Source organism: Protobothrops mucrosquamatus, unplaced genomic scaffold (genome assembly GCF_001527695.2).
Source record: "Protobothrops mucrosquamatus isolate PMUCROS unplaced genomic scaffold, P.Mucros_1.0 scaffold1332, whole genome shotgun sequence".
Taxonomy (NCBI): Eukaryota; Metazoa; Chordata; class Lepidosauria; order Squamata; family Viperidae; genus Protobothrops; species Protobothrops mucrosquamatus.
The window spans coordinates 232,919-257,374 of NW_015387530.1; the positions used below are offsets into that span (position 1 = coordinate 232,919).

Sequence of the window (24,456 nt, forward strand, 5' to 3'; positions counted from 1 at the left end):
ACAGTATGACTCAAGCTTCCTACAGGTTATCTAACCAAACATTGTACAAAATAAAATCTTATCTACCTGAATTACCTCAGTTTGAATCACCAGATCCCTCTTTTAAGGGGTTTATTGTCCGACTTATTTATAGGTTCTTATGGGAAGAAAGCATACATTTATTTCACAGATTGAAACATCCTGTAATTAAAAGTATGTATGTTTCAATAACCAAAATTCAAAAGTTTTTTTTTTAAATGTTCAATCAACAACACAAGAATTTTAGACCTTGAGTCTTGCATATACAGTAATGTACTGCCATCACTGACTCTTCATTCCCAGTGACTTGCAGTGTGGCTTCCCATTACTCTCTGATAATATTTCCTAATACTTGCTAATTTTGAATGAAAGCAATATGGGCAAGGATATTTAAGATGAAATTGAAAGAGCTAAGAGCAAAAGATACAGAACAAAACAGCTGTGTGAATGAAGGCAAATATACGTGTCCCAGGATAATGCTGCAGATGCAATCCAAACTCGTGCTGGAGCCCATCTTCAGAGAACTTCTCTCTAGAAGTTCCCTGAAGATGGGCTCCACCACAAGTCGGAAGACGAAACCTCTGATCCCAGTGACCGACCCAGATTGGATCCTGCAAAACAGCCAGTAGATGACATTGGGACAGAAAGCCTTGCTAAGGACTAAAGAGCAAGCTAGAAGTTCTCTAAGTCAAGCTCCATTCTATCCCCCCCCCCTCCTGATTCTGGTCAGATGTTCTCTGGAATACCAATCTCCCACACCAAACTTCTGCAACAAGATCTGGGAATCACGAAATACAGTAAACAATGAGACAAGCCTCCTCTTTTCTATCCAAGCAAAAACCCGTTAAGAAAAGGCCATGTCCCACAATTCTAATAGTTGTCCATTGCCAACTCTAGTTCAAGTAGTTGATGTTCCTCTCATGCTATGAAAAGTTGAAAGTTATCAGTAATTGTAAGGAAAGAAGTATTAATTTGCCCATCTACTGCAAACAAATATTGCTTCTTAATTTGTTCAGCATCTTATGGAAAACTGAACAAACAGGTTTGCCCATGCAAGCGATAAAATAGTAAAAACTGAGTAATTGTATTGGATAGATCGTGGTGTTGTACTTAAAGGAAATCCATTTTCATAATTTAGGGCAAACACATAATTTCAACTCTAGAAGGAACCATCTCAATACTTGGCAATGGCCAAATTTATGGGACAAGCCTAACCTGATTCTGTTGTTAATGAATGAGATGGAGCTGGGATAATGTAGGATGTACCTTGATTTGTCACCATAATCATCACATTTGGTTTATTATATTTCCCTAGCAATCATCATGTGATTCATTAAGGTTCATTTTAATGAAAAGACATCTGGCCTCGCAGAGGTCCACTGCTTGCGTTAAAGTAGCCCCAAAGCCAAACCAAGCAAAACTGTACCACCAAAAATCAACAACCTTAATTCTGAATGTTGAAGTTGCAGTCTTTTATTAATATTGTACATTGCCTAGAGCTGATTTGGCAAGGAAAGTGGCTTATATGTTCTCATCAACATCATCACCACTTCTGTTGTTTTTGGTACTACAAATGAGTGCTAGAATCCCATTGCAACCAATGGTTACAGTTGTCTATCTCGGTGCTACATTAAAACTATTAATATCATAAAAGAAACCCAAACCAGTGGTATTATAATAAGCAGAACAATTTCAGTATAATCCAGTTTAAAATGTCTTTCCACATTTTCCCTGGCTTTTAGAAATAAGGGCAATCAGCAAATAAAAACCATGGAAAAACAAACCCCTCTTAAATTCTCAGAAAAGAATAAAACCTTGTATTGGTAGACCAACCTATTCATCATGTGTTTTAGCCATGGCTGCCATAGCAAACAGAAAACAAGTTAATTCTTCCATCTTGGCAAAAATCGTGGTAGGTATTTTAAGTCCCCACCCCAACTGCATGTTGTCACCCATTAAGTGTTCTAGCTCATAGAAGCCTACCCATCTTTCCTTAAAATCCCCCCCAAAAAAACGCTATCAACTGATCAATACAGCTAATCAAAGAACTTCTTGTCCAAAGGGTCTGCAAGTTCTTGAGCGTATGAAAACTCCAAGCAACTGAATTTCAAATGCCAAAGGCTTGATCCTTGGAAGGCAACCACTATGGTATGAGTCAACCTTACCTGCAGGGAAATTTCTTACATTGCTTTCTTTATTCTACAAGCAATGTCTTCCACCATCTCAAAATCAGTTTCACAGAAGAGGGCAAGCTTGAATATCTCAGCCTTTTTTAATGCAATAGAAACGGAATACATATATGGCCACTTACAGTTATACTTAAAGCTCAGATAATCAATCTACTTAAGGTCATATTGTCTTTCTCTGGTGCTGTCAACAATATTCCAAGGTCACTAAGAGACATTGCCGAAGTCCAGTGAAGTTTGGGTCAACTTATAATGGGCATGCTCCAATTGCCAATATCCTCTGCTGTAGCCCCCTTTCCTCCTATGATTATTTTTGTAGACAAGAATTGCAAGAGAGGCATTGTATTTAAAGATCTAGATCAGGGGTCCTCAACCTTGGCAACTTTAAGACTTGTGGACTTCAGCTCCCAGAATTCCTCAGCCAGCAAAGCTGGCTGAGGAATTCTGGGAGCTGAAGTCCACAAGTCTTAAAGTTGCCAAGGTTGAGGACCCCTGATCTAGATCCTTGTGCTTCTAATAATGGGGCAGCATGGAACACCCAGTTTCTGGTAGCTGGATTTAGGCTTAAACATAAGCTTTTTATCTCTACAGTAAACATTTACAGAGGACAAATTTTGGAAAAGGAAGATTCAGAGCAAAGTGATCCACTGCATGAGCAACCCTATATATTTTGGGGGAGATTTTAGTGGATTTTTTTAATATATATATCTAGAGTCATCTGGGAAAGGTCAAGAAAACTATGGAGCACCCATCAGCACTCATCAACAAAGAAAAAGTCAGTTTATTACTTAAAAAAACCCAGCATTTCTCTAGAGTGGCATATACCAACTTGGAGGTTACCATTTGCCTGCCAGTATTCGTAATACTGCCTTTTTAAAGAGCTACAGTCAAGACAACAGTCAGTGCATCTTATAATTAATGATGTGCTGAACGTTAAATTTGTACTGTACTGTATTTTGTTTTACTTTCTGTATTACAAGAGCTGTTTCCCATTTAATTTTTAAAACATTATATAAAGGTCGCTTCTTTAAAAGCTGTCTTGGTTTTGAAATCCAAAAACTGAATTTATTAGACAAATTTCCAACAAATAACTTTTTGTGCTAGTTTTGTTGACCTCTCTTGCCTCCAATTTTTGCAGCATCTCTCCTTCCCAGCCTTCCCTTGATCACTTGACCCCCCCCCCCCCGAAAACACTTTTGTCTGTAAGAACGACTTTTAGGTCTACAACAAAAGCAAANTGTTTCATGCATGGAATGTTTTTTGTGTGTAATATTTTACACACCCTAACTATGCACCACCTTCCTTTCTCTGTCAATTCACTAAATACACAGATTGACGTTTTTTGTCTTCTTAATAACATGAATCCATTTTCCCCATTTCAATTTCTCTTAACAAATGACATGGCTTCATCTCTAGGTCTCAAATTATTAGGGTTTTGCCCTTCTATTGGGATTCCAAATGTTTTTCAATCTGGCCAATCTTCTAATACATTCACTATGTGTTAAAGTATATGGGGAGAATTATATGCTCCTGCCTCATTCAATTCCCTGATCTGAACCCTCTCCTTTTCTTATTTCTATCCTTATAATGGTTTCTAGATCATTATAAGGTATGCAAAAGAATCCTCAATAATCAAGCATAGTGGCACATAGGTTAGCCCAAAGATATTTCACATTCTAGCCATCAAAATTTGTGTTGTAGTAAAAAAAAACATGAAACAAACAAAATGATAAATTTTTGTATATTCTCTTTCTCTCTCCATCATCCATCTTACATTAGCTGTCTGATTTCATGTTATTCCGCCTTTAATGAAATATTTGTATTTATTTGGCATTTTTCTCTCTGAAAGGCTATATTCTTTTTAAGATTATACACAAAATTTTGTTTGCGGCAGGAACTAATACTCTGGTGTGGTAATTTGCACGTTCTCTTTCATCTTCTTTCAGATATTTGGCTATATACTGTACATCAAACTTTTCTGATTTTTTGGCCGTACAATATTGTTCTATATTTATTAACAGAGGTTTTAGCACTTTAATGGTCTTTTCTTCAACAACTTTAAATAGCTAGCTAATGCTGACATTGATAATCATTATTTATTTTAATAGATACAAACATTTATTGGGTTAGAGTTGAGAAGATACAGTAATGTCCCTTTTGAACATCACTCTTGCTTCAAACTTTTGTATGGAGTTATGCCCTGAATTTATCATACAATCTTCTGATTTAACGATGGTGATTCCAATCCACTTATTACAACATAATCCTTTATGGCAGGGGTCCCCAGCCCTCGGCCCATGGACCAGTACTGGGCCGCAGCATGCCACCAACCAGTCTGCACAAATAAGCAAAGCCCCATCTGCGAGATGCAGGCAGCACACAAAACCACGCCCCCCTCTGGTCCGTGGAAAAACCTCTCTCCACAGAACTGGTCCTTGGTGCCCAAAAGGTTGGGGATCTCTGCTTTATGGCTTCAATTGATCTCCGGATCATTACCTCCGGATCTACTCATGAAGACTTAGTGTTCTTCCCCTGTGATTCTTTCTGTCTGAGGAACCCAGAATCTGGCATCTAAATTTGTTTAAGCATTTCAGCTATGGCCAGATTTTGTTTTCTGTTTTTGACAGCAATTCAGAACTGTTTGCTATTGTCTTCTTCCATGGGTGGTTATGAAGTTCCTTCTCCTAGGTTGGCTGGTTGGCTACTCATGCCTGTCTTTACAACAACTCTTAATTAAACTTAGTCTTCCTCTCCGCTTTTGAGTTTATTAGCAACAGTGATCCTACTAGCACGGGGTCACTTAAGACTATGAGTTCTATTTCTGCCTTAGGCATGAAAACCAGCTTGATGACTTTGGGCCAGTCACTCTCTCTCAGCCCATACCAGGCTCAGGAGACAAGCTGGTCAGTCAGTTCCTGTCACAACTAATGAATCAACTCTCAGTTGATCTGGAAAAAAAGAAGTCATCCCTGCACTTTTGGAAGAATGCTAGGAAGAAAAAAAGTGTATACTATTTTTAATAAAGACTAAGTGTCAGAATTAATAAGGTAGTCTGAAACCCTAGAGACAAGTTTTGAAGAGAATGAGTATATAGCCTAAAATTGAGGCTAATGTTAACTTCTCACATTATTTTTTTATGCAGACTTCACAAAGAAATAAATTGAGACATCAATGGGATACCGAGGATAAGTGAACAGGGGTGCTCAATTCCCTTCTTGCTAGCCAACATTCTTCTGGAAAACATCTCACTGAAGGCCTTCAACTAAATAGAGGTTTCCCTCTCTGAAGAAAACACATATTAGCGATGACTGCTTCCTCAATTTATATCCTTACTGCCTAGAATTTGGCCAAAGCTCATATTAGTAACGAAAGTGTCACACTCTTATTCATAATTTATTCTTACATGCATAGCCTTCCACAGTCATATTAAGAAAGTACACAGCAAGTTATTACTTCATAATATCTTGCAACATCTTGGCCTGCAGGCACATGATACAATTATACTTCTTGACCCTGTATGCTCCTATGTGGATGAGAGAATGCCAAGGAAGCATCTCTAAGCTATTCTGAGATATTAGAAAAACAAGCAATAAATCCACATCAACAAAGACAATGTTTTCTGTGTGCATTCAACACAACTGAATGTCAAAAGCCTGGCATTTTCTGGAGAAGACTGGTTAAGACCAGCCAACCCCAATCAGACCTTTCGCCATCTATGCTGGAACTGCATCCTTTAGAATTTCCAGTTTCAACAGCCAAAGACCAAAATTTGGTCAAAATAGGAGAAATATAATCCATGTGGTTCAACCTAAATACTGTTCTGACGTTTCTTTAGGAAGTTGCAATATCAGCCTTTAAGACAAAAAACTTGATTTATTCTGAAACACACAGAAAGATGGATTATAGATAGATGATAGCTAGATAGCTAGATAGATGATATATAGATAATACCCACTTAAAATTATAGATAATACCCTATTAACTACTCAAGGCCAGCTCAACATCTATCCCACATTACCATTCTTTCATGAGAGGGGACTGGTGATTGGGGCACTGAATCATGCCAGTTGCTGACAATAGAGGGTCTAGTCACTCAATAGATCAATGAAAATAAGCACATGTCACAAACTTTAAAGACAGGGAGAAGAGTAGACTGATTCTATAGTCAATGGTTTATAATAGTCAAATGTGGAGACCCTCAAACAGCAGTTGTTATTTAACAAGTTTCTTTCCAATTTTGAAAGAAGTGTTCACATATTAGTGGAATTATTTAGCAAGTAAAAAAGCATCCCTCTAACCCAGTGATGGCGAACCTTTTAGAGACCGAGTGCCCAAACTGCAACCCCAAACCCACTTATGCATTGTCGGGTGCCGGGTGGATGTGGCCCATTGGCTGGGTGTGGCCACTTGGGTGGGTGTGGCCCATTGGGTGGGCATGGCTGCGGTGGTAACGGCAGACTGGGTGGGACTACAAAGTTCAATCAATCAATTCCAACTTTGCAAGATCTTTTTTTTCCCACGAGAAGTTGAAATTGACTCATTGATTGAACCTTTTTTTTTTTTTTGCACACGGCGGCGGAGGCCTAAAGTGAAAAGGTTTTATAAAACCCAGCTGAAGGCCTAGGACTGGGGCGACGGCGCGTGTGCCCACAGAGAGGGCTCTGAGTGCCGCCTCTGGCACCTGTGCCATAGGTTCGCCACCACTGCTCTAACCCATGGCACATTTAGGCAATACCACAGTAAGCAGGCAAAGAATTACCTTTAAATAGGTGATTTTTTTTGAATCAAGATTTTGGAGCTTAAGGTAGAGAAAAACTATGGTAACTCAAATTACAATATGCATGTTTTTAAAATTAAATACATTTTACTCTGCTTCTAAACTCTCTGGTCATGGATTCTTATATCTGTATATATGCCACTAAACCAATCATGCACTGATATATAGAGTAACCTACCACAATTTGATTCTCTTCAAAGTACAATTCCCATCAGCTTTGGTCAGCATGATCATCATTGGATGTAACAGAAGATTTCATATATTACATTTGGATGGGACAAGGTTGGAAAAGAAACAGAAATCGGCTCACTTGCATACACAGTATTTATGAAGGATGAAATTTCTAATAACTCTGATCTGCACTTCAGAATAACTTCAGTTTGGCAGTACAAGGAAAACTGAGGCTAAAATCCCAATTTGTCTGCATTGTTGATAAGCTTTAAATTCCTTGTCTTTACATGGATGAGAGAATGCATGTACAAATCTGAAGTTTACTATAACTTGTCTTTGCAGGAAGTAAATATGAATTCCCCATAGGGAATCAAACTTGAAGGCTCTCTGAAGATCTCTAAGATAGGTTGTCACCGTGTAAGGCAGCATTGAATCAGATACAAGAACCAGTCTGCACATTACACTAAACCAAGCTTTGATTTAGCCATAGTTTGTGAAATAAGAAACAATGACTATTTTCAACTCATTAAGTGAGAAATCATGATTTATAGGCTATAATAGCTGGGTTTTTATATCATACAAAATCAATTATATTAACCATATTATAGCCTAGTGCAGGGGTAGGCAACCTTGGCTCTTTTATGACTCGTGGACTTCAACTCCCAGAATCCCTGAGCCAGCCATGCTGAGGGGAAAGAAAGAGGTTTCCAAGCTGAGCCATGCTGGCTCAGGAATTCTGGGAGTTGAAGTCTACGAGTCATAAAAGAGCCAAGGTTGCCTACCCCTGGCCTAGTGTAATGAATTTACATATTATCATTATTCAAAAGAACAACTAGCAAAGACATTGCTGTTCTATTTACACTTTATATACGGAGTTCAAAGACCAGTATTGGGATCATGGAAAGTGTGCACATTTGGAACGTCTCTTTTGGATGACTCAGCAGAGCCGACTTACTTAATCATCTAATATTTGTAATTTTAATACCACTTCATTACCCAACAATTTTGCATTCTTTAGCTGTTCAAAAGGACAGGTTATTCAAGGCCATCACGTAAAAATAAGCAGTCAGGCAGACTGTTTGCTTGACAGAGAAGAATCAACATGAAGTTTCTCTTTGCTATATCATGTTAAATACACCCCTAAACGAATCACATTTCGTCTTAGCATTTTAAAGATTTATCTTTCAAATAAAGGAGACAAAAATCAGTAAAGTATGTAATAAAGGAACATAGTTCATAGGCTATAGATATATTCCAGAAAACATACTCTCATCTGATCATACAATGAATATTTAGGAAATTCGGGGCAACGAATAAAGTGACAGATTTAAAACTGGAGAGAAGTGGTTTGAGCCCTTGCATCTATGATGCTCACAGAACAACCTTATGGTCAACTATTAACTCTCACTCAAATTTATCCATCATAATTATTGATAAAGATAGAATGTGTATAATTCCTTGAAGGGACAGCAACCCTCAAATTATAGCCTTTTATTTGGAATGTATGAATGATTTTTACAACACAGAACTCATAGATTATAGCCAAATTTGCATTACAGAAATAATACAGTACATATGTATGTATGAAACGATTGCTTTGCTTCCAGAAAGACTCAAGTGAACAAAGCAACATTATACTATTTGATTCTAGGGGCAAAGTGAAATGACCATATTATTACACTACACTTAATCTGGCTGGTTTCACTTTTTGAACTTGTTTAACGCAAACTGCAAATCCCTGCTTTATTTAAATAATAAAAAAAATGTGTAAAGCCAAAATTGAGAAGATAGTAATAGACAGCTTCTGCAAAGAAACTGAAGACACAGTAGCCCACCTAATTTTCTGCTGCAAGAATATCTCATAGACTGACTACAAAAAACAGCATGACAAAGTAACAACAATGGTTTATTGGATCCTGGAAGATCCAAGAACTGGAAAAAGATTCTGCTGGTTACTGGACACCCTTAAAACTACAGCTTTTAGTTGAAACTGAGATTCATCAAGTCAAAGTTAAGTTGCCTTGCACAGATCTACTAATTATGGCAATACTGTATTGTAATGCCTAAGGTTTAGTAACAAATTAACACTGAACTATTCTATCTACAATGTATTGTGTAAACTATTATATATCTTGCTCTATCGCTTTACTCTTGATCTTAACTGTGAACTAAGGAAGTACCAGGTTTGTATTTGACCTTTGTGTCAAGTATTTCTAGAACATTTTATTACAATCTGCAAATTGGTATTAAATCTCAGAACTTTTCCACCTCTTCTAATGCACTAGAAAATCCACAGAGATCTCCTTGCTATAAGTGAGGAAATCAGAAAAAAAAATGCAGGAATAATTTGTAGTTCTCCTTTGTGAATGCTAATACTCAGGAAGTTAACTCCCACAAAAGTTTGGAGGAATATCTCTCTAAACAGGAAAGTAAGGAAAGTTCCATTGTTAGTTCTATGTCTTTAAAGTTTAGAGAATTCTTGTTGCAGATACAGGTTGTCAGCAGCAAATTCTGATTTATGGTTTTAAAATCCTCCATGTTTGTGTTAAAGGCTTGTTTAATTAGCACAGTTGATTATCTATCACAATTTTAGTATGTTTTAAAAAATAAAAATATTTTAGTCTTGGGCCATTCAAACTTCAAAGCATCTAATTCAAATGAAAAAAAAAAGTATTTACTCAATAAAATTTGAGCAAGGAGTACTAAACTATCCAACCAAATCAAAAGGATGGGAAAAGGATATCAACAACAACAAACAGAAAAAGTAAAACATACTTTATTTACAGGCTAGTAATAACAGATACATTTAATAACAGATATATTTAAAACAGTTCATCGACTTCCGGTGGAGACAGGCTGCATCGCATGGCGGCTTTTTTTAGCCGCCCGTCCGGGAGCGCGTCAAAGCCTGAAGAGACAGCGTTCTTCAGCTGTCTCTCGGCTCGGAACCTTGTCCCTTGGGTGAAGAGGGGGGGGGTGAGTATGTCCAGATAGGGCTAGAGCTTCCTTTCGCCCCGGTTTTGTTTTAATCCGGGGTGGAAGATGTTAGCTCGCCCGGAGTCTGGACGTTCTCCGCGCCCCGAGACGCCTTCGCTCCTTTCTATTAGGAGCGAAGCCAGATGCAGCTCCCACCTCTGCAACTGAAGGTATTTGGATTTAAAATTATAAGCAGACAGAACTATGCAGGAGTTTGGCAACATAATGGTTTTTTTCGAGACTTTGACTCTGAAAATTATTAACATCTTTTTTCATTTTGTGATGATTTAAAATGAGAGAAAATGGCCGCGGATCTGCCGTTTCTCTGGATTACTTTCGCTTTTCACTTTTACTCTCGTCTAGTTATTAACAGGATAAAGATACATTGTTCTTCTCCGGTTCTGGAAAGTTTTAACCGCAATGAATTTATGATGCTTACTGATTGGTGACATTAATACTGTTACTCTTTTTGATGATACTTAAAGAAATTTGAAGAATGGTTTTAAAATGGCTCCGGAACTGAGGGAAAAAAGAAAAAAAAAGTGAGAAAGTAATTTTTTTTGTTTTTTCTTTTTGGTTGTTGCCTGGGATTTATTGAAAATGCCTTTATCTTTGATTATAAATGATGTACAAGATGCTGTGATGCAAGTAGTCAAGCAATATAGTGTGGAAATTAAAGATATCTGGATGAAGAGAGTGGAAGAAATGGTGGCATTTATCCTCCAGAGGTTTATAGCAGAGGTTGAAGAAGATGTTATGGAAATACTTCAAAATGAGCAAAATCGTGGAGATTTGGAAATTGATAAGTTTGAGAAGCGGGGAAAGGAAGTGGTAATAGACTTGGTTATGGTTTTGGTGTACTTCCCTGGTGAAATTTTGGGGAAAAAGTGTTTATATGGAATTAATCTATGGGTCCTGCATCGGAGAAAACCAGCTGAAGATGTTGCTGCTTGGATTTTTGGAAGAAGCTTACAGGCTTACTACTTGCAAAAACTTCAGACACGTTACAAAATATAAAAGGCACAAGGTGTAAAAGGCTGAAGGCTTATTGACTTTGATTGATTTTGTATTAATGATGTGAAAAAGAATGAAAAATTGGGAAGAAATGTAAGATGGAGAGTTGGGAAAAAGGAGTGCTTTTGAAGCTTATGTTTTTAAACTTTTGGATTAGTAAAATATTCGTTGGAATTCAAGATGATTAAGGATATATATAAATATAATTGTATTTTTTTTAAGGATTTAAAAATAAGACATTAGATGATTAATGTTATATATGTATGTAATTATATTACTTTAAAGAATTTTAAATTTGCATTGATTGGGATTAAGGCGTAAAAGGCTGAAGGTTTATTGATTTTGACTGATTTTGTATGTGAAAAAGAATGAAAAATTGGGAAGAAATGTAAGATGGAGAGTTGGGAATAAGGAATGTTTTTGAAGTCTATGTTTTTAATCTTTTGGATTAGTAAAATGTTTGTCAGAATTTAAGATGATTAAGGATATATATAAACATAATTGTATTATTTTAAAGGATTTAAATAAGAAAAATAAGATATTAGATGATTAATGTCATATATGTATGCAATTATATTATTCTAAAGAATTTAAAATTTGTATTTACTGGGATTAAGATATCTGAATGATTATAAGAGAAATGGTAGAGTTTACTTTTTAGATGTTTGGATTTGGGGAAGATGGATAATTTTGTTTTGAGTTTTGAGTTAAAATAGAGTATAATCTTTGTTTTTTGTTTTTTAATTATTTGAGTTAAAGTTTTTTTTTCTAACTGATTGCTTTATGAGGTGTTGAATCCTGCATTAGTTCTGGGAAGTCGGGGAGGGGAGGGGTTTAAGGGGAAATTATAAATTGATGTAGTTAATAATTATAAGTATATAATGGAATTGTAATAATAAGAGGATATTCCCGGCTGGTTCCCCAAATTGCACTTGATGTGGTGGTTAGAAGGCGGAAGGGATGTAGAAGTGATAGGAGGAAGGAGGAGAGGTTGTGGGCTAGGGGGAGGAAAGAGAGGGAAAGTGGATAAGGGTGGAGGCAAGGCGGGGACTGCCGGGAGTATCCAGGAATATTTTGAGTAAGATTTTTTTTTCCTTTTGTGGTGTTTGTAGATGCATCATTTGTATTTGTTGTTTAATTCAAAATAATAAAAAATTTTATATAAAAAAAACACCTGTTCATCATTCAAGGGCCACCCAAAATTGCTTATAAAAGGATTATCAGCAAAACAAATGTAGAAATTAACAATAACATTTTAATTAACAGAACCTAAGTGTTAAATATTCTACAAAAAATTCTAGAAAATATAGGAAGATTGGCATCATCATGTTAACAATTACATTAACTTAAAAGTTTGCTGGGGCACTTTTTGAACTTGTTTAATGCAACCTGCACATCCCTGTTTTATTTAAATAATAAGAAAATGCAAAAAGCCAAAATTGAGAAGATAGTAACAGACAGCTTTTGCAAAGAAACTGAAGACACAGTAGCCTACTTCATCATCTGCTGCAAGAATATCTCACAGACTGATTACAAAAAACAGCATGACAAAGTAACAACAATGGTCCATTGAAAAATCTGCAAGAAATATCATCTGCCTATAAGCAAAAATTGATGGACCATAAAATAGAAAACGTAATAGAAAATAAAGAAGCTAAAATGCTCTGGGACTTTAGAATTCAAACAGGCAGACACCTGCCACATTAACACCCCAGACCTAACAACTGTTGATATGAAAGACAAAAAAGTCTGGATAGTGGACATGGCAGTACCTAGAGATAGCAGAATAAAAGAGAAAGAATTGGAGAACAAAATACAAAGACTTGCAAACAGAAATAGAACAACTGTGGCAAATGAAAGCAAAGGTAGTAACAATAGTAATAGGCACCTTGGGTGTAATCCAAATCAACTGGAGCACCTCTTGAATGCCATTGACATTGACAAAATCATCACCAGTCAATTGCTAAAGTCAGCTTTCCTTGGAACTTACATCCTACAACCATGCTTTTAATACCATCAAACATCAACATCTGCCTACCCCTGGCCTATCCCTGGTTCTTGGGAAGGACTGGATAGGTGGATAAAAATGCCAAATCCTGCCTCAACATCTGGCTGACTATGCACTCAACCATTTAATAATAATAAAGAGGCAGACCTTCCTGGCTCCTTACCTCATACCCCTACCTAGCTTGTATGTTAATATCTCAGAATAATTTTTTCAGAGTAATTAGTTTATCTACAGGTGCAACACAGTTGGTTCAGAATTATGTGATATTTGTGATATGCTTCAAGTTTCTATATTTGGGCTAATCATTGGCAGTGATATGGTGACAATCCTATGTTTGATTTAAAAAAAATTAGATGTTGAAAGACAATTTCATAGGATAGGAAGATTCATCTCTGCAACTCTGTCAATGGTCCTCATCCTGAAATGACCCAGATTGTCTTTATTCATGATCCGTATTAATGCTTTACAGCTCTGCATCATAATCAATGTGCTCTACTTTAAAATACAAACAAAAACTATGCAGTTTTTTTAGAAAACCTCTACAATATGAATTTTTCCGGCATAACCACTCCCTTCCCTAAAAAGAATTGTTTACAGTGGTTCAAAGGTGTATGACTAAGACAGCAATAAAATACTTTAACATTGATTTAATTTTCTTTCTTGGTGGCAGGGTGAAATTGCATGTGAACAGGAAATAATAAACTCAGAATTATCAGAGAACTATGTCATCTTATAATTCAAGTCTGTTATATAACCTTGCATACCAAAATTTACTCCCTGTACTACGGGGACACTCCTTCTGTACTCAGGTTCCATTAGATAGAAGAGATAAAAGGCATGAAAGTATGTTCTTGTTTACTTCCCATTCGTTTAAAGGAAGATTACACACAATAGACTTTGTCCTTCATTGCCCGATGCTGGTAAGTTTGTGAAAGAAATTTTTTCTCTCTCAACCTACTACTCCCTACTACTCCCACCATCTTCAACAAGGGACCTTGGAGGGTGGTTAGTACAAAAGATCCCAGTACATTTTGTTTCATTCTTTCAGAATCCTTACTCTCCTGCACTGATCTCCATTTGCTTTGGAATGGTGAAAATCATAGCCCAACACATTTTAATGGGTGTCGGATGGAGTTGTATAGTAGCAGTCTTATCCCAAAGAATCTACTCTGATTTTTTTGACTATAGTTCTACAGTATAGTCATGCAGGGTGGGAACAATGGGAATTAGAATCCACTACTAGTTGAGCATGCTGTGTAACATGAATGTGGGCTCATGACATGATTTTAAAGAAGCTTCTTTCTCTCAATCTGACTCTTCAATTTGTATTTCAGGAGAAATAAAAATGATCCTTTACAGCAAGGGGTCTCCAACCATTGGGCCATCGACCAATACCAGTCCGTGGACTGTTAGGAACCGGGTCATACAGTTGGAGGTGAGTGGCGGGTGAGTGAGCGAAATCGAAACCATCCTCCCTGGTCCATGGAAAAATTATCTTCCACGTAACCGGTTCTTGGTACCAAAATGGTTGGGGACTGCTGCTGTAAGGAAAATTTAGCACATGTTCATAAATGACAATTATAGGTAGTCCTTCCCTTACAACCACAATTGAGCTCAAAATTTCTGTTGCTAAGTGAAACAGTTAAGTGACTTTTGTGCCATTTTACAACCTTTGTTGCCACAATTGTTAAGCGAACCACTGCAACTGTTAAATTAGCAACACAGTTGTTAAGTGAATCTGGCTTCCCCATTGACTTTGCTTGTAAGGTGGTTGCAAACGGTGATCACATGACCCTGAGACATTGCAGTTGTCATAAATATGAGTCGGGTTACCAAGTGACTGACAAATGAATTTTTATCACATGATCATGGGGATGCCACAAAGGTCATCAGTGTGAAAAACATCATGTCCTTTTTCACTGCCATTGTAATTTCAAATGGGCACTAAATGAATTGTTTTAAGTTGAGGACTACCTGTAGCGATATTATTACCCACTGCTTTTTACCAATGAAAGAGTTACTTTTAATTACTGAATCAAGATTTGGATTAAATGTGTTAGTTTAGTTGTTTGCTGACTTCTGAAGACACAGCTAGAGAATACTCATTATATGGTCCTATTTCAGTTTGGGATTTCAGCAAAATGGTGGAATCAATAAGACTTCAAATGAAGGACCACATAAGAACTGCATGAGCCTCATTAGTACTTCTGACTTTCTCAGCAGCTTTTAATATCTATCACATGAAAATGCCCCCCCCCCAGTTTGCCTGATTTTGGCACTGGAATGCTATTTCTGTTGAGTCTAGAAGAAAGGCTAGGGGTTACTATTGACCTGAAGTGGCACAAATGCATCTTACAGAGTTCTATTTATGACTGTTACATTTTTTATTATTTATGTGAATTCACGGAAAATTATATGGTACTTAACAGTGAAGTACATCATAATGCTTCTCAGACTAATGGTTTGCAGCTAAGTGAGACTAGATAATGTTCAATAGCATTCAAGGGAGGAGGTTGGGCTTTGCCCCCTTGTGCCCACATAGGGATTCTAGATTAAGTCCCCATTTGACTCCTCCCCCTGGCTCCTACAAAAATATATTTCTACAGTATGTCCACCAGTAGATTTGCAGATTGGAATTAACCTGTTCTAGGAAGAAAATATAACTGTGTTCTCTGTGTTCTATTCTCTGCAGAAATTATAACTGTGCCATCTGCAAACACTTCTGCACTAAATTACTAAATTACTCAGCATTACTGAGCTGATGTAATCTGTAAACAGTTTTCCAAACCTGGGCTATATCACAACTAACCTACTGCAATGTGTTCTGTGTCAGGGCTTTTCAACCTTTTCACCCATTGTACCACTTTTAGGATATGGCAATATCCAAGTACCACCAGTCACCTAGCAAGGTGTCAAAAACTTGATGACACCCCCCAAAAAAGGAAAAAAGTGATAAAGTACAGGTAGTCCGCTTAGTGACTGTTTGAAGTTACAATGGCACTGAAAAAAGTGCCCCCCGAGCCACAGCCGAGCAAGACACCTGCCTGCCCACCCAGAGGCGCTCTTCTTCCTGTCCGAGGTTTCCATTGTTGTGAGCATTTCTGTTGAGTATTGGCAGCAGGGGTGGGGTGGGGGGGTGTTTGGTTTTTGTCCCCCCCATCTGCTGGGTGGTTGCAGCAGATTTTGGTCACTTCACATGATCCTGGGACACTGTGACCGTCATAAATATGAATCAGTTGCCAAGCATCTGAATGTAAACCACAAGACCCTGGAGATGCTGCAACATTCCAGCTTATCGGCGCTTCTTCTGGGCTCAGCAGAAGCACCAGGATCAGCGCCGAGATCCAGCTGGAGCCTGGCGCTGATCCTGGCACTTCCACTGAGCCCTGACAGCCCCGAAGAAGCGCCAATCAGCTGGAAAGTGGCACTGATCCTGGCGCTTCCGCTGAGCCCTGACAGTTCTGCAGCTCCAGCTGTCTCTCGCTCAGGCTTGTGCGGTGCTGCCACCGGTTCACCTCATTCTCCTCCCCCGCTACCACTTTTCTAGGATGGTTGCATACCACTTGCCAGGTGCCAAAGTACCACAGGTGGTACCCGTACCACTGGTTGAAAAGCCCTGTTCTATGTGAAGGCTACATATTCAGAAGCTTTGGTAGAATAAGAACTAAGCTGATAAATGGTGTATGGCATCATAATACAGGTAGTTCTTGACTTACAACAGTTCGTTTACTGGCCGTTCGGTTACAATGGCACTGACAAAAGTGACTTACGACTGTTTCCCACGCTTATGATCTTTGCGGCATCCCTATGGGCACGTGATAAAAATTCAGAGGCTTGGCAACGGACTCATATTTATGACGGTTGCAGTGTCCTGGGATCATGTGATCCCCTTTTGCAACCTTCGGACAAGCAAATGGGGAAGCCATATTCCCTTAGCAACTGTGTTACTAACTTAACAACTGCAGAGATTCACTTAAGAACTGTAGCAAGAAGGGTCATAAAATGGAGCAAAATGCACTTAACAAATGTTTCACTTAGCAACAGAAATTTTGAACTCAATTGTGGTTGTAAGTCAAGGACTACCTGTACATAAAAGTATGCAGCTGTTTTCAATTTAGGAGTCAGAAAATGTAAGAAAGAATGTGCTTTTAAATATATATCAATATATCTATCCCTAAAAAAATAATACTTTTTATTGCCAGCAGTCCAACATCTAATTACCATTTCCAGTCTTTATAACACAAAAAACGCAGGGTGAAGAGTTTCTGAAAACTTCAGTCCTGATACATATGTTTAGGTAATCTGCTATGGAATTTACAAGATGTCTGAGACAGGCCAATGGAAATCTCCATGAAAATAAAAAAGAGCAGTGTTGAAGACAATGGAGTAAGTACTGCAATAGTTTTTCGTACAATATCTTATTGAATAACTCATAGCAGTCTTCCACAGCAGGGCTTTTCAACCAGTGGTACGGGTACCACCTGTGGTACATTGGCACCTGACAGGTGATACGTGACCATCCTAGAAAAGTGGTAGCGGGGGAGGGGAATGAGCTGAACCGGTGGCAGCACCGCACAAGCCTGAGCGAGAGATGGCTGGAGCTGCAGGGCTGTCAGGGCTCAGTGGAAGTGCCAGGATCAGCGCCAGGCTCCAGCTGGAGCTCGGTGCTGATCCTGGCGCTTCCGCTGAGCCCAGAAGAAGCGCCGATAAGCTGGAATGTTGCAGCATCTCCAGAGTCTTGTGATTTACATTTAGATGCTTGGCAACTGATTCATATTTATGACGGTCACAGTGTCCCAGGGTCATGTGAAGTGACCAAAACCTGCTGCAACCACCCAGCAGACGGGGGAATAAAAACCAAACAACCCCCACCCCACCCCCGCTGCCAATCCTCAACAGAAATGCTCACAACAATGAAAACCTCGGACAGGAGGAAGAGCGCCGCCGGGCAGGCAGGCAGGTGTCTTGCTCGGCTGTGGCTTCGGGAGCACTTTTTTCAGTGCCATTGTAACTTCGAACAGTCACTAAGCGAACTGTTGTAAGTCGAGGACTACCTGTACTTCATCACTTTTTTCCTTTTTTTATATATCAAGTTTTTGACACCTTACTAGGTGACTGGTGGTACTCGGATATTGCCATATCCTAAAAGTGGTACAATGGGTAAAAAGGTTGAAAAGCCCTGTTCTACAGAACATTAGTGTTTGTAGGGTTCAAAATCACCATTTTCGATTGACAATTCCTATTAAGGGAAATTGCTTCTCACTCTACCTAATTTTTTCTTAATATGCTAAGAACATTGAACTCACAGCTTAGGCAAGGTCTCCAAACCCTACAGGGTACAAGTTTGACACAAAAGTTACAGACCTAGAAGTGATTTCAACATTTGGTAATTATGTAAAAGTACTTCTGAGCAAAGAAGGTTTTTTTTCTATTTATGCCTCTAGCGTTCGCTTGCTCTGATACTGCCTTTTTGCACTGAAAAGCTCAGAAGTGTAAATATGTTGCAACTGTTAATAGCCCTTTAAACTTTGATCTCTGTCTTACCTCTGTGAATTTTTCCCCCTTCTCTTATTTCCATGTATTTCTACCAGTCTTATCACCATCTGTTTCTCTGCACTTTATTTATCTCATACTCTGGATATAATTAAGGAACTATGTACACAGTCCACACACTTGCATCTACCTGAATCTTTCTGAAAAACCTAAGAGCCTACATGTTCTTTGTTCTTAAAAAAAAAAAACACGTGATGGAAAATAGCAGCTGCCTCTTCCAAATGACTCCAATTCATCCCTTTAAAAAAACAGTCTCACATGGCTGAGAAAAGACCAACTTCCAACTGCGTATTAGAAACCAGAGAAATCAAAACCAGAATTAGCTTGGACCATCACCTCATTCTAAATAAGATAGATTCACACATGCATCTTCTTTCAGAGGCATCTTCTTTCAGAGTGTCTTTGTATCAGTCTTGATCAAAAGTGGAATCATGAAATATCAGTACTGTCTCAGATAACTGTCTCCATTGCTTTTGAGAACCACAATTCAGAGACTTACACAATTATCATCCCTTGTACTAGCCCCCACTGGGATTATATGACAAGTCCCCCCCCCAAAGAATAGGGCTCTGGATAAGTATTTGATGCTACAGTCTCCAGTTTTTTCAAGTGGTGCTACACAGAATTACATGGAAGCATATAAGGAATTAGTTCATAATGGTTTTTCAAAAGAAAAATAAACATAAATAAAAGACAGCTTGTTCACCTGCTCTAATATATCCTTTGCAGTAGGCAGTTATAGAAGAGGGTTGTTTGGAAACCCAGTGGTCACACATGAGTGACTAGTAAGAAACAAAAAAAGACAATACTAAAGCAGAAACAGGAGGAAGAGTTAGACTTCTGGCAATATTTCACTCAGCTCAATTACTTCTTTTGGATGCTCATACAATCTGCTGATCTCATTCATTTAGATATGTAATTTCAAGCAAGACCACCACAAAAATATTTCATGCATCCAGATCCAAACAATTTTTTGCCCCATTAAATAAAGGAGAGGAGGATCATTTTTACACATGACCTCTATATTTAGAGGTTGGGTTAACAAAGCAAAGGAGCAATCTGCACTGTCAAGACAACTGGTGTGATGTAGATGTTAAAAGTGTTGTTACGAGATCCAGGTTCAGGATCACCTTCAGTCATTAAAGCTCACTGGAGTGGTCTTGAATTAATTCCTCTCTCAAGTATTCCAGCCCAAATTACCTTACAGATTAGTTTTTTGGGCAAAATAATTGGGGAAGGGAGTGCTATGTACTTAAGATACTGGAAGAAAAGCTGAAGATAAATCTACCAAGTAAATAACAACTAAATACCTTAAAAACATTAGCTGTACCATAACATCTAGCAGTGTTTCTCAACCTTGACAATTTTAAGGCATGTGGACTTCAACTCCCAGAATTCCACAGCCAGCATTGCTGGCTGTGGAATTCTGGGAGTTGAAGTCCACATGCCTTAAAATTGTCAAGGTTGAGAAACACTTCTAGCCTAACATGTAACATAGTTATGGCTTTCAGATAAGAGTCATGGGTAACTTGTGAGGAATTTTGTTCTAATTTTCTGAAAATGGAAAAATGTGAAAGGGTGGTTGATGATTTCTGGATTTGACAATTGAAAAAAAAGATTGAATGAGGAGCTGAAAGTATTATTGTAATGTTAAGGAGGGACAAGGATAATGAGCTTGTCGTCGTCATCGTCATCGTCATCATCATCATCATCATCATCATCATCATCATCATCATCATCATCATCATCATTTTAGCCATTGTCTATCCACTGCAGGATGAAGGCCTCTTCTAAATGTTTCCAACCAATAGGGTCCTGAGCTTTCTCTTGCCAATTGGGCCCGCAAGTGGCTTCTTTAACTATCTTCTCTTTCTTTAACTCTGTTTTTCCTCTTTTCTTTCTTTCTTTTCTTTATATACTTCTGCATTTGTCTTTTAGCTATGTAAAAACTTTTAATAAACCTTGATTAAAAAAGAATTGTTCTCATTTTCTGTAGTCTTCAGTTAAAATTAAATTAAAAATAAAATTACATTTGTCCTTGTTACGGTGCCACTCATAAGAGAGCCCAAATACAGAGGGCTTCTCTTGCTCAAGAGGTTGACCAGTGGCTGGAAAGAATGGAGCACAAGTCAAAGAACCTTTTCCAAAATCCTCAGGGCAACTCTGCAGTAACCCCACAGCAGACATGCAGCAACAATGCCTCTCCATTTGGCCCTATGTGGAAAGTGTTCCCCTGAAGGCAGATTGTCTTTCTGTAGAAATAAATGTTGTAAAAGAATGGATATGCAGAGGTCTTGGCTTAAAACTGTTCTTTGAATTTTGGTCAAGCAGTGATGAAATCTGCCTTCATTTCAAGAAGATCATCTGCAAGATGATCTTCTCCAAATATATATATATGTGTTCTAACATGGAGCTTCATATGCTAATTTTGAAAAGTTTTTGATATTGTATTGTAACATATTACATATAAAAGTTACAGTTAAAATCCAATGGATTAAAACATATTTTTACTTTTCCAAAAAACTGCTGACACAAGGATTTTATATAAAAATTAAAAACCATGCAACAGCAGTTTGACCCTGCAAATGTTTGAACGCTTGCTCCTTAAAAAAAAAAAAGCCCCTTAACATAGCATCTACAGTGACTCAAGCAGTTAGAATTATTTTCATATGACTCAGGTTATTGCAGTATAAACAAGCCCTGTTTCCTTAGTGCTTTATCTGAGGGATTAAAGTTTCTTTTCTCTTTTAGAGATCTGAAAATACAACCACTATCTGTTGCGTACTCTTACCACAATTGCAACAAGTCATGTGGACTCTCAGCTGGCCAGATATAAAGCAGCTGAGTCACCAAGCAATTTGTTCTTATATGCCAGAAAACCCTAAAAATGTGAACGGTGCCTACTTGTAATATTTCAGATAGGGAATTAGGGTCCAGCGCTTCACAGGATATGAGAATGAATAGAAAGTTCTAAAACCGAGCATAACCAATTATAACTGACTTGTCTAAAGACAGCACAGCAACATAGAGTGCGTCCATCAAAAGAAGAGAGGGAGCTGTAAAGTTTAAAATGTTTGAAGTTTGGTTCAAGAGTTCACCCACAGTACCTGCCTCTCCAGAAGATGCCTCTTAGAAGCATTGCTATTAACTGTTTCCCCAGCAAAAAGAAAAAAAAATACTTGAAAGTATTCTCTTCTATGAAGAACAAATGAAGAGAGTATCCATATCAGAAAGAAGACTTTTTCAATAGATCCATACTGACATCTCACAATTAGTTCAGACAACTGTATAATGCATATTAAAGGAGAAAATGTGAGGCCACAAAATTAGACTTAACCAATGGATCTCCAATAAGAAATTGGTTCATATTCAGTCTCTGTAAGTATAGCACAATCCTCTGTCTAACCATACACAAGCTGACAAAGTTCACTCATACATACACATTTTTTTCTAGACAGAAGTAGATCCAGCATAGCAGATTTGCTTAGGAAGACCAAGGTTCACCTCCTGATTCAGCCACTGTCTCTTGACATAACTTATACAACAATGGGGATGTGAATACTATTGGATAAGCCCACACTTAGCACCATGCCCTCTACTCCTTGAATGCAATAAGGGCAAAGTCCAAATGAACACATACACACAAACACTCTTCAGGAGTCCACACCTCCACCAAGAAAGGGATTGTTGTTGGCTCCCTCATGCAGTTTTGCATACAAAAGGCACAGTTGATTCAAGCAATTACCAATTCTGCAATAGCTGGCCCTAACTAGTTCACAGCCTATTCTCCATCTGTCTTTTTCATCCAGTGTGCTGAAACTTATCACTATTCTTTCCTAGCTTACTGCCTATCAAACCAAATATGCATACTCTAGAGCAGAGGTGCCCAGGGACATTTCGTGGAGAGAGGTTTTTCCGTGTGGATCGGAGGGTGCGTGGTTTTGTGTGCTGCCTGCATCTCGCCGATGGTGCTTTGCTTGTTTGTGCGAACCAGTTGCTGGCATGGCATGGCATGGCCTGGTACTGGTCCACAGACGGGGTGGGGTGGGGTTGGGGACCCCTGTTCTAGAGTTTAGGTTAAACCCTAAAGTCCACATATTTTATTTTTGAGTCATTATTGACTCCTGATGATTGCCTGAACAAGTCCCTGCTGTTTTCTTTGCAAGAATTTTAAAAGTAATTTGCCATTGCCTGCTTCTTGGGGCAGACTGGCCCAAGGTCATCCAACTGTCTGTCTGTCTGTCTGCCCAAGGCAGGACTAGAACTCAGATTTCCTGGAATCCAGCCTGATGCCTTAACCATTACACCTAACTGGCTATCACATAATATGCCAAAAATTTAATGTGTGTGTGTGGGGGGGGAGGAAAGGTTCTCAACTAAGTCTAAACAGATTTAATGTCAGAGAAAGAACTTTCACACCACTTTTAGAATAACAGCACTTTGCTCATCCAGACACTAATAAAAGGCTAAAATTATAAACACTTCAGCGGAGAGATGTGACAGTCTGAACGTGACGATCAGGCAAGTGTGAATCAGCCACTTAATGTAAGCAAAATACCACCAAGTTTCCTAGCGTTCTCAAACATAATTAAAGTTCACGCAGCCAAGCATTAATCAACGATTGCACAGCAACCTAGTGCGTGGGTTGAAATCCTACCCAGGGCTCCGAGGAAAGAACCTCGGAGGTTGCAAAATCAGCAATTCACCCTGCACGTGAGAACCAGACAGCAAGGCTGTCCTTCCCCCCTTACCCCGTTTTCAATCACGGGAGAAGGCAGAGGGGGGTCACTTACTTTCTCCTTCTTGGTTAAAGAGACGCTGCCGCCACCGCCGCCCTCCCCTTGTTCGCTACACTTGTTGAGCTTTTTCTGTCCGGCTCCGCCAATTCCCGGCGGGCTCCAGGTGATGGGAACGCCGCTGCCGCCCTTACCACCTTCGCCGCTTTCGATTTTGATTAGCCGGTGCTTGGGGGAAATGTACTTGACCGACGCGGAGTCGGGCGGGGTGGCAGCCCGGCGTTCGCTGTGGCTGCGGAAGAGCTGAGGCGAAGCCGAGGCCGTCGAGGGGGTGGAGGAGGAGGAGGCGGCGGCGGCGGTGGCGGTGCTGCTCCCGCCGCTGCCTACTCCGCCGCCGCCGCCGCCGCCGCAGCAGGACGAGGACGAGAAGGGCTTGGGACCCGCCGACTCCACCAACAGCTCCTCCGGCGCGCAATACTCGGCGCGGCAGAGCGCCCTCAGTTTGCGCAGCGAGGAGCCCGGCCCGCTGTAAGGGTCTTCGAAGTCGCGCTCCTTTTGCGCGCGGTAGGCGCGAAGCAGGTCGCTGGTGTCGTGGCGGGGGAAGCACGGCGACGTGTGGTGGTGGTGGTGGTGATGGTGGTGGTTGTGGTTGTGATGCCCTCCGCCGCCCGCTCCCGCCGTGCCGTTCCGCTTGTCCCGATAGTCCGGCCGGGGCGGTTGCGGAGGGCTCTTGGTCTTGTTATTGCCCAGGCTAAAGTACTTGTTCAGCCATTTGGCCATGACGGCACCCTGCCTCCTAAAGCACGCCGCCCGCGCCCATGGAGAGACCGAGGAACCGGGCGCCACCGCTTCAGGGCTGCACGCCTTGGCGTCCCTCCGGCTCGGGCGGCTGTTCCTGCAGCTCCCGTCCCTCCATGGGACCCGCTTCTTCGGTTCAGCCGTCCGTTCCCGGCCCCGCTAGAAACTTTTGCCCGGCAGATGCCTACGCACCCTCCCAACGAGGATTGGGAAAGCCCC

The 24,456-nt window shown here is 39.5% G+C and overlaps 1 protein-coding gene across 1 annotated transcript in view; it reads right to left on the reverse strand.

The window, feature by feature from the left end:
• The window catches only part of SHB (SH2 domain containing adaptor protein B), a 162,679-nt gene extending 138,460 nt beyond the window's left edge, over positions 1 to 24,219 (reverse strand). Inside the window, exon 1 of the mRNA XM_015821450.1 lies at positions 23,497 to 24,219. Within this exon, the coding sequence (XP_015676936.1) occupies positions 23,497 to 24,219 (723 nt within the window). The remainder of the gene's footprint in view (positions 1 to 23,496) is intronic.
• Between the last annotated feature and the right edge of the window lie 237 nt (positions 24,220 to 24,456).